Here is a 15,838-nt window from a genome sequence, read left to right on the forward strand (position 1 = left end):
CTTTTGACTAAGGACATGGTAACATCCCTGAGGTAGCTGATCTCAGCCCAGGTAGACAGGGATCTGCTCCACTCAGCATATGGAGGGTTCCCAGAAACAAAGTCATGGCATGGTAGGCATGTGGTGTGTGCCCCAAAGATGCAAGAGGCTAGCAGGACCCTGGTGTGGCTCAGGAGGTCTCAGCCCTCATGCACAAAGACTGCTATTTTCTGAAGTGCCAAGACCCTGGTAGGGTCCTGGGGCACAGAGTAAGCATAGCCAGGCCTGTCCTGTCCAGGAAGGGAACATGAGACCTGATCACATAAACCTCAGCACAACATAACAGGATGGAATCCAGAGAGCCTGCTGGGACCCGGGAAAGAGCTCATTGCTTAAGAACGTGTACTGCTCTTGCAGAGGACCTGAGCCTGTCTCCCAGCACATATGACAGGGACAGGCACATACCCCCATGAAGACAAATACACACATACACATAATTAAAATGAAATACACTCTTAAAAACTAAATAAGCCATCATGCTGTGAATAGCCACAAGACTAGGACTTGATAGTCTCAGAGTCATCCAGAGATGATTTTTTTTTTTTAATTAAAAGCACCTCTTGTCTAATAAGGAAGAGGGAGCCAAGGCCCTTGGGCAGGCAGAGGGAGGAGCCCTGGGGGGAGAGTAAACTCAGAAAAACATTTTGGAGTCAGGTCCCAGAGCAAGCTAGGCTCCAGGGCTGAGGACTTGTCCAGTTCATTGGTCCCTGGCAGCCACTTCAGGGAATGAAGCAAAGGGCTCAGCCATGGGGGTCTAGCTGGAGAGTGACTGTCTTATGAGGGCTGGAGCTGGGGCAATGTGGGTGGTAAGGACAAAAGCACTGAGCCCTAGATGTGGAGAAGCCAGCTACTCTGCATGCAGCTCACCATCTTCATCATCCACCGGGGGTCACTTGTCTCACAGTGTCTGCCTTGCTGACGCCTCCAGACTCCAGCACATCAGGAGTGAAAGCCCAACACTGTTTATTGTACCCACTGGGCCCTCTTCATTCAGTCACACTGGGTGGTTACTCCACCCACCCCCAGTTCCTGGAGCCGCTGTGTGCCTCTGCTGCTCTGGCCCCATGCTGCAGGTCATTGACCCTGCCTGGAAAACACTGGGCTGGTGTATATAAGGAAAGCAGGCCAGCCTGTGTGCCCAGCAATGGTGACTATGTGGTGGCCCTGCCTTGTTTTGGCCCTGCTCTCTGGCTTGGAGACCTCTGGCTTTCCAAGAAGCCCCCTCCGGCTGCTAGGGGTGAGTCTAACTTCCTATTTGATATCAGAACTTTGAGGGTCAAATGACAGAAAAGTCCTTCCTGAGCGGAGGTGGAGGGGTAGGGGAGGAGGCTGAGGACTGGACCTTGTGCTCCTAGGACAAGAGAGAATGGACTCTAGAGAATGGAGCTAGTTTGCTCTTTACCCCAGAGCAGAGCTTTTCAAACTCTCAGGCCTCAGTTTCCCCACCTGTCAAATGGGTGATAAATTGTGAGCGTCTCACTGCCATCTATAATGGCCCATATTAGACAGGCACAGAGCAGGTGCAGAAGCCACTAAAAAACCCTAAATTGAGCCTGATGAGTGGGTGGGTGTATTGGGAAGCTAACTAAAGGGACCAGGGCAGATGGAGAAGCTGAGTGAGTCGGGGGCACATGGAGCATGAGACAGGGCAGGGTTAGTTCTATGTCCTTCTCCATAGGGCCTGGAGAGTCCTGTGTCTCTGAGACCTGGCCCTATCCCAGAACCTGCCCCCAGGTCATTGGTAGCCTCATGCTCGTCCTGACCTCTCTATTGATCTTTATATTTACAGAAACGGAGCCTCCCAGAAGGGGTAAGGACTTCCAGTAAGATACACACTGGGTGGGGGGGAGGGGCAAAATGGAGCAGCCCCTCACTTGCTGAAGGTACAGATCACAATGGGAGCATCCCCCAGAGCCATAAAACAGCTATGGCCCCATCCCAGCAGTGTGATACAAGATCCGTGTGGAGAATTGGGACTCTTCAAGGGGGAGTCTAGGGCTAGGGCAAAGGAGAGCCCTGGGAAGGCTTTCTTTGGAAGAGGGGCTGGGTCTGAGCACAGCTTTTATGTGATATGTAGCTGTCTGCAGATTAGATTAAGGACAAATGGCACAAGCACTGTGGTAGCCAACTGAATGTGGGACAGAGGACACTGTCCAGACCTCCAGTGTGGATGACTGGGAGAACTAAGGAACTTCAGAGCCCACACGGGAGCATTTGGAAGGGAAGCAGCCAGACTGACGACCAGGTTTCCCAGGGTGCAGTCTGGCTGATCACCACCAAGTGACCCCTGCCCACATCTCCCACAGGTGGTTGATGGCATTGAGGTCTACAGTACCAAGATCAGCTGCAAGGTGACCTCCCGCTTTGCCCACAATGTCGTCACCACAAGGGCTGTCAATCGTGCAGACAAAGCCAAGGAGGTTTCCTTTGATGTGGAACTGCCCAAGACAGCCTTTATCACCAACTTCACCTTGTAGGTACCACCATAGCTGCTGGCTCTAAGATCCTGGGGGGGCATTTGGCCCAGCATGACAGCCCCTTCTCCTAAACTGTCTGTAGGACCATTGATGGTGTCACCTACCCTGGGAACATCAAGGAGAAGGAAGTTGCCCAGAAGCAATATGAAAAGGCTGTGTCCCAGGGCAAGACAGCTGGTTTGGTCAAGTAAGTGTGAACCTTGGGCCTTGAGAGAAGCAAACAACAACTGTAATCTTTGTTATAACAAACTGTGTGTCCCCCAGAACATCCCATGTTAAAGCAAATGAGGTTTAGGATAGGGCAGTCTCTAACCTAAGAGCCCAGGGCCAAGGAAGGATGGGTTCCTGAAGTCTTTGTGCTAAGAATTGCCTTGCATCCCCCTCCCCCCAGGGCCTCTGGGAGGAAACTGGAGAAATTCACAGTGTCTGTTAATGTGGCTGCGGGAAGCAGGGTCACTTTTGAGCTAACCTATGAAGAGCTGCTCAAGAGGAACAAGGGCAAGTACGAGATGTACCTTAAGGTCCAACCCAAACAACTGGTCAGACACTTTGAGGTAAGCAGCCTTACCTGCATCCCCTGCCTGGACAAAGAGCATAGTGAAGGGCAGTGGGTGGGGTTGCAGAAGGAGGGGTAAATCTCACGGCAGAGCCAAGGATGCATCTCCAAGTCCCGGCCCCTGGACTTGGCCAAGGGCGTTGGAAAAAGCACAATGGCTTTTCTTCTCCAGCCACTGGGAGCCAAGGGGGGAGGCTTTAGTGCTGGGGCCCTTGAGGATTGTATCACAGAGTGTTTCTGGAACACTTGCAACTGGTCCATTTTACCTACATCAAGGCTAAACGGAAAAGTAAATACCGTGGTTGTGGAACTTGAGATAAATAGCAGATGATGATGGAAATGTTTTGTGCCACCAAACCTTTCTAACAGTTCCTGTGGTCACTTTCCTAGTAGCCCTCACTATTGTCTTTGAGGGTCGCTGTATTATCACAGGCATTCGCTTTGGCTGTGTCCCTACCTCTGCATGGTCCCAATATGACACCTCCTTCATTTGACCATTTCAGATTGATGCACACATCTTTGAGCCACAGGGCATCAGCATGCTGGATGCTGAGGCCTCATTCATCACTAATGACCTCCTGGGAAGCGCCCTCACCAAGTCCTTCTCAGGGAAAAAGGTGGGGTAGATACCTCTGGGGCTTGGAGTGCAGTGGGTAGGACATCAGCCTTGACTTTGCTGATCTCAGCATGGCTGTCTGTGACACTACCTGTCTCCTCAGTCAACTGGGTCATCAAGGAGGATTATGGAGGCAGGGGGCTGATGCTGACCAGATAGAGGATTTGGGGTCTCAGCTCTACCAGAACAAAGGGGGAAGGGAAGGTATTTATGAAGTCCAGTTCCATTCTACCCTGGCAAATGGACAGGGAAGGGGATGCAAATCAAGATACTGATTGCTGACTCCCCGTTAAGGGATGGAGGATTAAAGAGAATGCAATTCTTAGTGCTGGGCAGTTGGCTCCAGCCACTGACTGAGCCCTGCAGCTATTCTGGGCAGAATCCCAGTGCTGATGGGAAAAGGATGAGAAAACAGAAACATCAAATCTCAGTAATCTAAGCTCTATGAGAGAGACTTTCAGAGAGCCTACATTCAGGAGAGTTGCTGGCCCCGGGGTGTTGTCCTAGTCTCTTTCACTCTAGCATGCTCTTCCCAGTTCCTGTCCTTCTCCACCTCCTTTGGGTACCAACTCCAGTGTGCAAAACCACTCAAAATAATGATCTCTCGTCCAGGGCAACGTTCCCATGCCCAAGTAACTTCTGGTGCTAAGCTTAAGGGTTAGGATGGGGCATCCAAAAGAGAGAGGAATGGCTAAATGAAAATGGCGACCCCTCACACCCCCCACACCCCCACCCTGCCAGGGAGGGAGGCATTCAGAGAGGTGGGGCATGGAAGCAGCTTCATCCCTGGGGAACTGGCATCTGACTCACACCAGGCTCTCACCTCCGTGCTATCAGAGCTCCCCCCCTCATCTGCCAGTGGGAAGCCTTGACCAAGCTGAGAAGGTCTCTTCCCTCCTCCCCTCCAGGGACATGTGTCTTTCAAGCCCAGCTTAGACCAACAGCGCTCATGCCCAACGTGTACAGACTCCCTCCTCAACGGGGACTTCACCATCATCTATGACGTGAACAGAGAGTCTCCAGGCAACGTGCAGGTATAGGTCAATGGCTCTGTTAGGCCTGCTAATTCATCATCCTGGTGGGCAGAGGCCCTGTATCCTAAGGGGCTGCAGCTACAACCCTCTCCTCCATCTGGAGAGTGGAAATGGGACACTTTTCCCTCCAGTGACAAACTTCTGACTTCTACTTGCAAGAAGAGGCACTGTTAAGTTGGGCGTTGGCCTCCTGTCTCTCCCACCTTTGCAGGTAGTCAATGGCTACTTTGTGCACTTCTTCGCACCCCAAGGCCTTCCAGTGGTGCCTAAGAATATAGTCTTTGTGATCGACATCAGCGGCTCCATGGCTGGGCGGAAAATCCAGCAGGTTTGCCCCCTCCCAATACCTAGGGCAGCACTGGGGTGTAGAAATGCAAGGAAGAAGAGAGTTTTGTTTGCTTGTTTGTTGTTGTTGGGGGGTTGTTCTGTTTTCTTTTGGCTTTTTTTTTTTTTGGAGACAGGGTTTCTTTGTGTAACAGCTCTGGCTGTCCTGGAACTCACTCTGTAGACTAGGCTGGGAAGTTCTTTTTTCTTAAGTGGGAAAACGCTAGTATTTCTGGAGGAAAAGGAGAAATGGGACAGAATGTAAGAATACTCAAGCCTTTACCCACTTTCACAGGGAGTTGGGGGCCTAGAGCAATGCTTACTTATAAAGACAGTGGGAGCTCCGCAGTCAGTCTAGTCTGGGAAGCAGCCTGGCTCACCATTGTCTCATACCTCAGCTTTATGGTCTGTTTCTCTCCTTCTTCCCCAGACCAGGGATGCCCTTCTCAAAATCCTGGATGACATGAAACATGATGACTATCTGAATTTCATTCTGTTCAGCACGGATGTGACTACCTGGAAAGATAGCCTAGTTCAAGCCACTCCTGCAAACCTTGAAGAGGCCAGGACATTTGTGAGGAATATCCGTGATCAAGGAAGTAAGGGTTGGGGCACAGATGCGCGTTCTGTCTGTTCCTTTATCTGCACCAGCAGCCTGTCTCTGGCTTACCTCTCCCTCGATGTAGATCTCAAGCTTAAAGACAGGACATCAGTGTGACTTCTGTGCAGCCTAGGGAGACCCATTCTTAGTATTTCCTGGTGCTCATAAGTCTCAGCATGATAGGGCCACAGGGAAGCCTTCTTGACTTTGTTTCCTATGGAAGCCAAACATGACATCTTTATCACTTCCCTTCCATTTCTGGTGACTCCATCTGGTTGCTTGCCAAATTGCTACAATCATTACAGGCTTAGAAGCTCTTAGGACCCCTTTGATGCCTGTGTGAAAGTCTACACTGTCCATCCACTTATATTTACTGAGTACTTCCATGTACAGGTTGACACAGTCCTTAGTACAAGAGCAGTGTCTGACCTCCCATTCTCCTTCATGATACAGCCTTGTACACTGGCGTCCTAGGGACACCCCCAACCCCAATGGTTCTGTCTTTCTGTCTGTGTACAGTGACCAACATTAATGATGGGCTGCTGAGGGGCATCCATATGCTGACAGATGCCCAGAAGCAGCACATTGTCCCCGAGAGGAGCACCTCCATCATCATCATGTTGACAGACGGGGATGCCAATACTGGTGAGGGAGAGGGAGGTTTGAACCCAAGGTGAGTGCCTGCTGAGTACCTTCTTGACTCTGCAGTTGGCTCATTGTAAGATCTTAGACATCTTTTCCTGGGGTCCCCCAGCATCTTGTGAGCCCCTCAAAGGCAGATGCACGCCTCTCCTTGCCAAGACTCCCTGCCAGCTATGCATTTACAGTCGGATCTCCCTGGGCAGAGCTGGTGTAGATTGGTCTCCAGAATGAACAGCATTTTTTACAGGTGAGAGCAGACCTGAAAAAATCCAGGAGAATGTCCGGAATGCCATTGAGGGCAAGTTCCCTTTGTATAACCTGGGCTTTGGCAACAATCTGAATTATAATTTCCTGGAGACTATGGCCCTGGAGAACCACGGGCTTGCCCGGCGCATTTATGAAGATTCTGATGCCAACTTGCAGCTGCAGGTATGCTTCGCCTCACCGGCAGCTGTTTCCTGGCAGCTATTTCCACCATGTAGCAACCCCAGATGCTAGAAGGAGCTTTCTCTCTGTTGAAATCTACCTCTGGTTACCCCTCATTCTAATCTCCATAAAGCAGAGCTGCTTCCTGCACAGGCCTGGCAGATCAAACATAAGACATCCAATTAAAAGTATATGTCTCATAAGCAATGAAAAACTTTTATGTAAATATGTCCCAGTATTGCACAGGACCATGGTTTACTGAGTCTGCCATAAAAAAAAGTATGAGACCACTGATGAGATGGCTTAAACAACAGAAACACTTGCCTCACACGACAAGTATGAGATCAAGGTGACAGGGTTTGGTGGTCTCTGAGGAAGAGTTCTGTATAAGTCTCCATTCTTTTTTTTTTAAATATTTTCTTGATTTTTAAAATATTTATTTTATGATCATTGATGCTTTGCCTGTATGTATGTCCCCTGAGGGTGTCAGGTCTCCTGAAATTGAGATTACAGACAGTTGTGAGCTGTCATGTGGGTGCTGGGAATTGAACCCAGGTCCTCTGGAAAAGCAATGATCTTAACCATTGAGCCATCTCTCCAGCCCCTAGACAACCCCCCTCACCCCATTGACTTGTTGTGGTCCTACTCTCCCTGGGCCTTCCCATGCACTCTTTCATGGTGTGCCTGCATCCAATTTCCTCTTTTTATAAGGACACAGGGCATGTTGGATTAGGGCCCAACTTCATGACATCATTGGATTATCTTTGTAAAGATTTTACCTCCAAATAAGGTTGCAATCTAAGGATTAGGACAACAAAAGGGCTGTGGGAAATGCAGTACCAATTTGACCCATAACAGACCTTTATATACTAAAGTAATATTTAAAAATATCTGCTAGCCAAGTGTAACTTTGTGTCTCACTGTTCACCTCCCCCCCCCAGGTGGCTGGCAGCACCTCCATTTATAGGGGACCACAGGGCTTTTCCCCACCTAACACATTACTTTCTATGGCTAATATTTCTTTATTCAAAGTTCTGTGCCAAGAGTTCTGTCCTTTGCTCCTATCCTCTCTTGTCTTTAGGAGTGGCAGGACAGGGAGGACTCTTCTAGAATCTAGGGCACGGTCAGGGACACTTAGAAATGAAGATCAGGGGAAGGGATTGGCTCAGCCCTTGGAGACTAAATGCCACCACACAGAATCTGTGAGATCCACCTATTCCAGGCTTCTCCATGTCTACCCTGGGGAGTCGGAGATGACTGGGTTCCGATCTGACTTACAGGGCTTCTATGAGGAGGTAGCCAACCCACTGCTGACGAATGTGGAGGTGGATTATCCCGAGAATGCCATCCTGGACCTTACCAAAAACAATTACCCCCACTTCTATGATGGCTCTGAGATTATTGTAGCAGGGCGCCTGGTGGACAGCAACATGAACAACTTTAAAGCAGATGTGAAGGGTCATGGGGTGAGTGGGAATGGATGGCTGGGCTGTGCTGGAAGTTAGGGGTCAGCAGCGATGGGCCCCAGCCTTCTTACAGATGGTCCAGGAGTGGCATCCTCTAAGCCTGTCCCATGTTAACCGTATGATCCAGGTCTCAAGTCCCTTACTTACTCCTACCAGGCCTTGAACGACCTGACCTTCACAGAGGAGGTAGACATGAAGGAAATGGATGCAGCTGTGAAGGAGCAAGGCTACATTTTTGGGAACTACATCGAGCGGCTCTGGGCCTACCTCACTATTGAGCAGTTACTGGAGAAACGGTGAATTGGCCTACCCTCGCCTTGAGGGATATCTAGCTGTCTATTGTCCACCACCCCCCTGGCTGTGTTCTGATAGGGACAGAGGAGTAAGACAGCCACACACTGAGGAAGGACAGCCCCATGAGCATTCTTGCCACTCTGCCCTCTTCTTGGCCCAAATTTTAAAAAATAGAAGAAAGTTTCCTTGTGTCCTGCCCCTGCTTGCCTTTTCTTTTTTTTGAGACAGGGTTGGAGTCTGTCCCAGAACTCACTCTGTAGACCAGGCTGTCTTCAAACTCACAGAGATCCGCCTGCCTATGCCTCTCAAGTGCTGGGATTAAAGGCATGTGCCACCACTGCCTGGATCCTGCTTGCCATTTCAAGCCTGCAAGCACTGCCAAGAGCAGGGGCTGGAGAATGCTTCTAGGGCATGGGAGGGCCTCAGCTCTTGCTCTCCCATCAGCACCACCCAGTGATGGGGAGGCTGAATAGCAGTAACATGGGAGGGGAGGGTGACAAGCCCCAGTACCCAGAGGGCATCCTTGACAGGGCAATGCCAGAGTTTCTTTAGGAAGAACAAAGCTACAAAGCCCCAGCAAATTTGGCACAGGCCAAGTGCTCGGCATACAGCTATTATCATAAGCGATTATAATGTAGCCATGTCACGTCCCTTGTATTTTATGAGTAGAGAAACTGACTCCTAGAGAGAAAACAGTTTGTCCATATGCTTCAGGGAGCTAGCTGGTGAACTGGTATTTTCCTCTCAGTGAGCTCCACTGAGCAGGATCAACAATGTAGAGTGTGTGTGTGTGTGTGTGTGTGTGTGCGTGCGTGCGTGCGTGCGTGCGTGCGTGCGTGCGTGTGTGTGTGTGTGTGTGTGTGTATGTGTATGCTGGCAGGGATGGGGACCATTCCTGAGATGTCCCTGGAGATTCTGGAGAAGGACATTGTGTTCTGGGCTGACTCTCTGAGCTCTTTCTCTTCATAGCAAGAACGCCCATGGGGAGGAGAAGGCAAACCTCACAGCCCAGGCCCTGGAGCTGTCCCTCAAGTACCATTTTGTGACTCCGCTGACCTCCATGGTGGTGACCAAGCCTGAGGACAACGAGGATCAGACATCCATTGCTGACAAGCCTGGGGAAGGTGGGCACAGGGAGAGGAGGCTAGACTTTAGACCCTGCACCCTAGAATCCAAGCAGAGAAACTGGTTTGGAAGCATCTGAAGGGTATGGCAAGAGGGAAGTGGTCAGCAGAGGCATGGGGCGTGGGCCAGTCGGCGTCTATGTCTTTCAAGGGATGTAAGCCAAGAGAGCGCACTGTCTAGGGCCATGTCAAGGAAGGGACTTCAGCTATAACATAGGAGGGTTCCTTCTTCAAACCCCAAGTGCATACCTGGACGAAATACCGGGGACCTGGGATCTGTGAGGGAAAAAAAGAGGTCCTAAGAGTTGGAAACTGAAACCAAACATCCTCGATAAGACCCCAGACTGGACTCACCAGGGGAGCTCCAAATGTGTGCAGCAACTTCATGGGGAGCCTGGCACTGGGAGGCATGGGGGTCAAAGACCTCTTTTTGCACAGTCTCTGATTTCTAGGAGTTCTTGGTTTTTGGGGACATCCTATGGGGACAAAGCTAGCCTAAGCCAGGCCAGGGCCCATTGTCACTGGTTGTAATGGCCCCAGTCAGTGGTCTACGTCTAATGCATCTTTCTTCCCCTCCCCTCACTGTGCCTGCACATTAGAAGGTAAGTTTCATGGGATGGATGGAGGGTGGGGGGGCGGGGGGAAGGAGGGAGGAGAAGGGAGGGAGACAGACTGAAGGGAGCTTTCAGGCTCACTCCTCAGAATCTCAAGGGCCCACTCTTTGGTTGAAGATGGCTTCCCTGTCTCAAGATGGACCAATCACTGGCAGTGTCCTATTGTGTACAAAAATGAGCAATTGTGATTTAGTGCTTTTCCATGACCTCCAGCAACCCTCACAGGAGTCCTTTACAACTCTCATTTTATAGTGAGAGCACAATACCAAAGAGGGCTGAACAGTAGCTGATCTGGGACATAGGCCTAGGCAGCTCGGGTCGTGTCCATGCAGAAAGTCTCCAGGAAACAGGGCACTCCACAGTTCTCTCATGGTAAAATCAGAACATGGCAAGACTCAGCCCCTGCCAAGCTGCCACTCAAATTTCTGTGGAGCACAAGGCCACCATTTCCCCTCGGAGAAGCCGTGTTGGATGCAATCACTGGCGCATATGTGTTAGGAGCTACCAACCACCAAGGACAGACACAATAGGACTGGCCTCACCCCATCCCATCTAAGTATTACAGGGTTCAAGGGTAGGGACAGAGGTCTATGGACATTGCTCACAACGGGGAGGCTGATGACTTGATAGAGTTGCATTTTAGCCACATCAAAATATGCTCCTAGCATTAAATGACACTCTACTACCAACAGCCCTGTAAAGGGGGATGCCTGGGCATGTTTGCCAATGTTAAGGCTCCAGCGGGGACCAGTATCCTCAGGCTGAAAGAAAGCACATGGTTGGGAGGGGGAAGCCCTTAGCTATTGCTCATGACTGCCCATTGGTGTTTTCTAGCCCCCTATGGGACCACATCCATGGCCTACTTGAGTGAGTAAATGTTGCTTGCTGCAACCAGCCCTGCCCACCACTGAGAGCTTTCCCTGCACTGATCCCTTTGGTAGTGGTTCCAAATCAACCTTGTCACAGGCAGACTGACCAGGTGTCCTGGGAGGTTGAATGCTGGTGGAGGGCAAAGAGGGAGTGAAATCACTGGGGGATCAGCCAAATTCTGAGTGGAGGCCCCAGATCTCTCCAGGGCAGCTTGCTACGTTCAATCTGGTCTCCCTTTGTTCCGTAGCCAGCCACCAGTCTCTTCCAACCCCCTACTATTATGGTGAGTTCCTTGGCTCCTCCCTGGTCTAGGTGCAGGGTTATGGGTGCCTTGCTCCTGCACACAGGGCCAGTTGGCCTGGGAAGGCCTGTGGTACAGAGAAAGGCCCTTGGATCCAGCCCTTTCTCTGATGTGCTCTCAGTGGACGGGGACCCTCACTTCATCATCCAAGTCCCGGGAAAAAATGACACCATCTGCTTCAACATTGATGAGAAGCCTGGCACCGTGCTTCGCCTTATTGAGGACCCAGTCACAGGTGGGGCTACAGGCTGGGGTCTTTTTGTCAGGATCTGAGTGTCCAGGTGAGTTCATGGACAGGGTCTTCCTCACTCTGCCTGGTAATTATCCACCTTCACGCACAGAACATTCTACACGAGGGAGGTGGGAACTACCAAAGAGTCAGATGCGTTAAGTGTTTGGTGCTATCAGAAAGAGGTGGAAATGTTGGCAGCCTGACCCTGAGCATGGAACCAGCCTGTATATGGGGATCAGGCTTTCCTCTCACAACACTCCCTGACCCAGCGAAGAGGGAAGACCCATGATGTCCCAGCATGTTCTGGACCTGAGCTTCTAGACCAGGATTTGACTCTGACCCCTTGTGTTTCCATGAGTCCCTGCCTCTGCTTCCCCTCAGCATGCCTCACTGAAGGAGAAGACATCTCTACAGGCCAGCATGGGCCTGGAGAACCTCACTAGTCTCTCCCCTTCCTCCTCTCGGCAGGCATCACTGTGACTGGACAGATCATTGGAGACAAGGGAAGTAGCTCTTACTCCAGGACAGGGAAGACCTATTTTGGAAAACTGGGCATTACCAATGCTTGGATGGACTTCCGGATTGAGGTGACCACAGAGAAGATCATCCTGGGAACTGGAGACGAACTGAGCACATTCAGCTGGCTGGACACAGACACAGTCACAGTCACACAGACTGGGTGAGAATACAGACTCTCTCCAAGGGCAATTACAGCCTGAGGATGCAGGGGAACACTGGAGGGGCACTAACCGGGGTCACAGGAGAGAGTGATGGCCTGAATTCAGTTACCACAGGATGGCAACCACAGGCTCGGGCACCAATCCTTGGGATTCCCTTCAGAGTTCAAGTGTGTACCTGGACAGTGTACAGGACTCACTTTGAGGGAAACCCTAGCTGGATGAAAGCCTTATATAGAAGCCAAGTACAGTGGCCCACAGTCAGCTGCTTGGGAGGGCTAAGGTCAAAGGACTGCATGAAGCCACAAGGTTAAGAACAGCCTTGGCAACATGGCAAGACTCCTGCTGCAACACATGTGGGTAGGTAAGAGAGGACTTTGTGGAGTCAGTTTTCTCCTTTTGTGTGAGTTGCATTCTGGTGGTTGACCTCAGACCACCAGGTTTGCACAGAAAGCACCCTTATGCAATGAGCCACTTTACCAGCCCAAGCAACAACCCATTCCTAAACAGAACGGATGGCTGGGTGTGATGGCAAACATGTATAATCCCAGTACTTGGGAGACAGAACCAGGATGATACCACAAGTTCCAGGTCAGCATGGGTTCCATGGCAAATTCCAGGCTAGCATATGGACTCACAGAGACGGTGGCAACACATACAAGGTCTGTACAGGTCCAAGCCAGATGGGGTCCCAGCACTGAGGAGGAGAAGTGGACTCAAAGCCCCACCCCTAACTAAGAAGCTATTTGCAATTGATACCCAATGGCAAAGGAAGAATGGGTTTTCTCCAGTGTAATGTCACTGGGCACATCAGCCAAACTCCAGGGCAGCCCCACACCCAGGAGTAGTTAGCTGATGCAAAACAGACTCCATGTTTTGTTTTGCTTGTGGATCTTTTGTTTTTGTTTTATTTTTTTGCTTGTTTGTGTTTGTTTTGTGCATTGATTTATTTGTGTGTATGTTGGGGAGAGAGGAGGGAGAGAATGTATTGTGTGTGGGGAAGATCTGGAAAGAGATGAGAGAGGGAAAACATGATAAAAAATATACTGTATGAAAAGTAATTTTAAAATATTTTTAAATTAATTAAAAAATAAGTAAGAAAGGGAAGGAAGGGAGCAGGAGAAGGAAAGGGAGGGGAGAGACGAGGTAGAAGGGAAGGGAGGAGGGAGGGAAGAGGAAGGAAGGAAGAAGAAGAGTGAAATGGACTAAGTAACAACAACAATCCTTTTTGCATCTTCTGTTGCCGATGCTGCTAGTCCCAAAGCTTCTTAGTGCTTCCTGGTTTTTCAATCCCTAGAACTTAGTAGGAAGGGCAAGAGCACTGGCACCCCGCAGCTCAGAGATGGTACGACCTTCCCAGGACCACACAGCCTGAGCTGGACCCAGGCCCCTGGGTTCCTAGGCCTCTTTCCTGGCCACAGAGGGACTGAGGTCCACCCTTGGAGGGCATGGATGGCATGTTGGTGGTGTTTGGTGTCTGTGTGCCCCAGGGGACCTGTGCTCGAAGGCCTTGCTGAAATGCCCTTGGTTCAGATGGCCTCACTGCCTGTGCCCCCTCTTCTCTCCTAGGCTGTCTGTGACAATCAACAGGAAGAAGAACATGGTAGTCTCCTTTGGAGATGGGGTTAACTTTGTGATCGTCCTACACCAGGTTTGGAAGAAACATCCACTTCACCAGAACTTCCTAGGGTTCTACGTGGTGGACAGTCACCGGATGTCAGCACAGACACATGGGCTGCTGGGTATGCAATACTCAGACCGCACATTGCTTAGTCACATGGAAGCCCTGGAAATAGATGTACAAAGCCGCGTAGCCACCCTGTTCCCAGTTCACAACACGCCCGTTCAGCCTTTGCATCAATCCTGAAAGGCCGGTGGCCATGTCACCATGGCAAACAGGCAGAGGCTGACAGCTAATATTTTTCATTCACAGGCCAATTCTTTCGCCCCTTTGACTTTGAAGTGTTTGACATCCGCCCAGGCTCTGACCCCACAAAGCCAGACGCCACAATGCTCGTGAAGAACCATCGGCTGACTGTCACAAGGTGAGGTGGCTTCTCTGACACCCTCACTCCACCCAGTACCAAGATGGGGGGTGGGGTGGGGTGGGGGAGAAGAGCCCTCTGTGCATGGCACCTTGTTTGGTGGGCCCGTGATTTCTATGGGGACCCTCATTTCTTTTTGAGGTCTTGGCCTTTTTAGACTCCTTCTAACCAAGGAATAGTGGAGGTGGCCCCTTGAAAGAGCAATCCCATGACTTCATTCTTGATGAAAGAACACTGGGCTCTTTCACTTCAAGCCAGGCATGATGGCATACACCTACAATCTCAGCCCTTAGGAAGTGGACCAGATAGATCAGGAGTTCAAGGTCCTTGGCCATACAGCAAGTTCAAGGCCATCCTAGGCTACAGGAGACCCTGCCTTAAACATTAAAAGGTCAAACAAAAAGCCCATGTCAGGAGCTAGTTGCAGGGGTGTGGCTCAGTGGCAGAGCAGTTACCTGGGAAAAGTGAGGCTCTGGATTTAATCCTAGCACGATAGAACCACAGAAACAAGACTCAAAAGTTTCCCCCAACCTTAGGCCCATGATGCTCACAGCCATGTTGCTCACCCTGTGCATTATAGCATCTCCTTCTTTTTTCCCAGGGGCTCCCAGAAAGATTACAGGAAGGATGCCAGTGTTGGCATGAAAGTCATCTGCTGGTTTGTCCATAACAATGGGGAAGGGCTGATTGATGGTGTCCATACCGACTACATTGTCCCCAGCTTGTTCTGAGTAACATGCCACCCCACTGCTGAAGTAGACGGCCTGGATTGTCTGGAGCAAGTGCCCAGAATGGGGCTTGTGGGAAGGACCGGAACAATAAAGTCCATGTAAACCAAGACAGCTATTAGTCTCTGAGTTCACGAGCCTGCTTCATAAGAAGCAGGTGGCTGAAAGCAGGGAAAGAGGGTGTGGCTGTTAGGAGGCAACCTGGTGGTGGGGACTCTCAGTTGAGAAAGGTGTGGGACAGACTTGGGTGGGGTGACACCTTGGGGAATCCACATTGATGCTGGGGCAAAGGGCCTCTGAGACATCAGGAAAGGTGACATGAAGTTTAAAACCCAGGGATGTCTTAAGTCGGGGGTCATGGCTCGCTCAAGAGCTCCTCTTGTCATCACCATGACAAGGGAGGAAGGGTCTTTTAGGCTCATGGCTTGAGAGGGTACAGTCCATCACAGTGGGGCAGGCATGGTAGTTGGGATTACCTTGGACATGGTGGTAGGAGCTGGCACTAGGGCTTCCTCAGGTCTCAGAATCAATCAGAAGCAGATCTGTCTGGCCTCATTTATGAAGACTTGCCCTCTAGTGACTGCTTCCCCCAGCTGGGCCCCACCCCTTAAAGTTTCTATGATTTCCTCCAACAGTGCTACTGTCTGGTGGACGGAGTGTTCAAACACGAGCCTATGTGTTACAAGCAGTTTCCCACCAGCCTGGTCCCACAGCTGCATCAGCTCCAAAATAACACACAGAGACTCTATTAGTTATAAAGCTGTTGGCCAAT

The 15,838-nt window shown here is 50.6% G+C and overlaps 1 protein-coding gene across 2 annotated transcripts; it reads left to right on the top strand.

The window, feature by feature from the left end:
• The first annotated feature begins 1,110 nt into the window (after nt 1–1,110).
• On the top strand, nt 1,111–15,160 carry Itih3 (inter-alpha-trypsin inhibitor heavy chain 3). Of its 2 annotated transcripts, XM_051204736.1 has the most exons (21): nt 1,111–1,276; nt 1,829–1,849; nt 2,346–2,512; nt 2,599–2,703; nt 2,908–3,070; nt 3,576–3,689; nt 4,597–4,722; nt 4,934–5,050; nt 5,477–5,645; nt 6,167–6,292; nt 6,537–6,718; nt 7,996–8,181; nt 8,338–8,477; nt 9,445–9,599; nt 11,048–11,080; nt 11,331–11,366; nt 11,506–11,619; nt 12,085–12,295; nt 13,863–14,035; nt 14,227–14,338; nt 14,940–15,160. In XM_051204736.1, exons 1-21 carry the CDS (start codon nt 1,184–1,186, stop codon nt 15,067–15,069), a joined length of 2,673 nt encoding a protein of 890 aa, XP_051060693.1. In that variant the 5' UTR covers nt 1,111–1,183; the 3' UTR covers nt 15,070–15,160. The 2 variants fall into 2 exon arrangements, with proteins under 2 accessions (XP_051060693.1, XP_051060694.1); XM_051204737.1 differs by lacking the exon at nt 11,331–11,366.
• Nucleotides 15,161–15,838: the final 678 nt, after the last annotated feature.

Source organism: Phodopus roborovskii, unplaced genomic scaffold, assembly GCF_943737965.1.
Source record: "Phodopus roborovskii unplaced genomic scaffold, PHOROB, whole genome shotgun sequence".
NCBI lineage: Eukaryota > Metazoa > Chordata > Mammalia > Rodentia > Cricetidae > Phodopus > Phodopus roborovskii.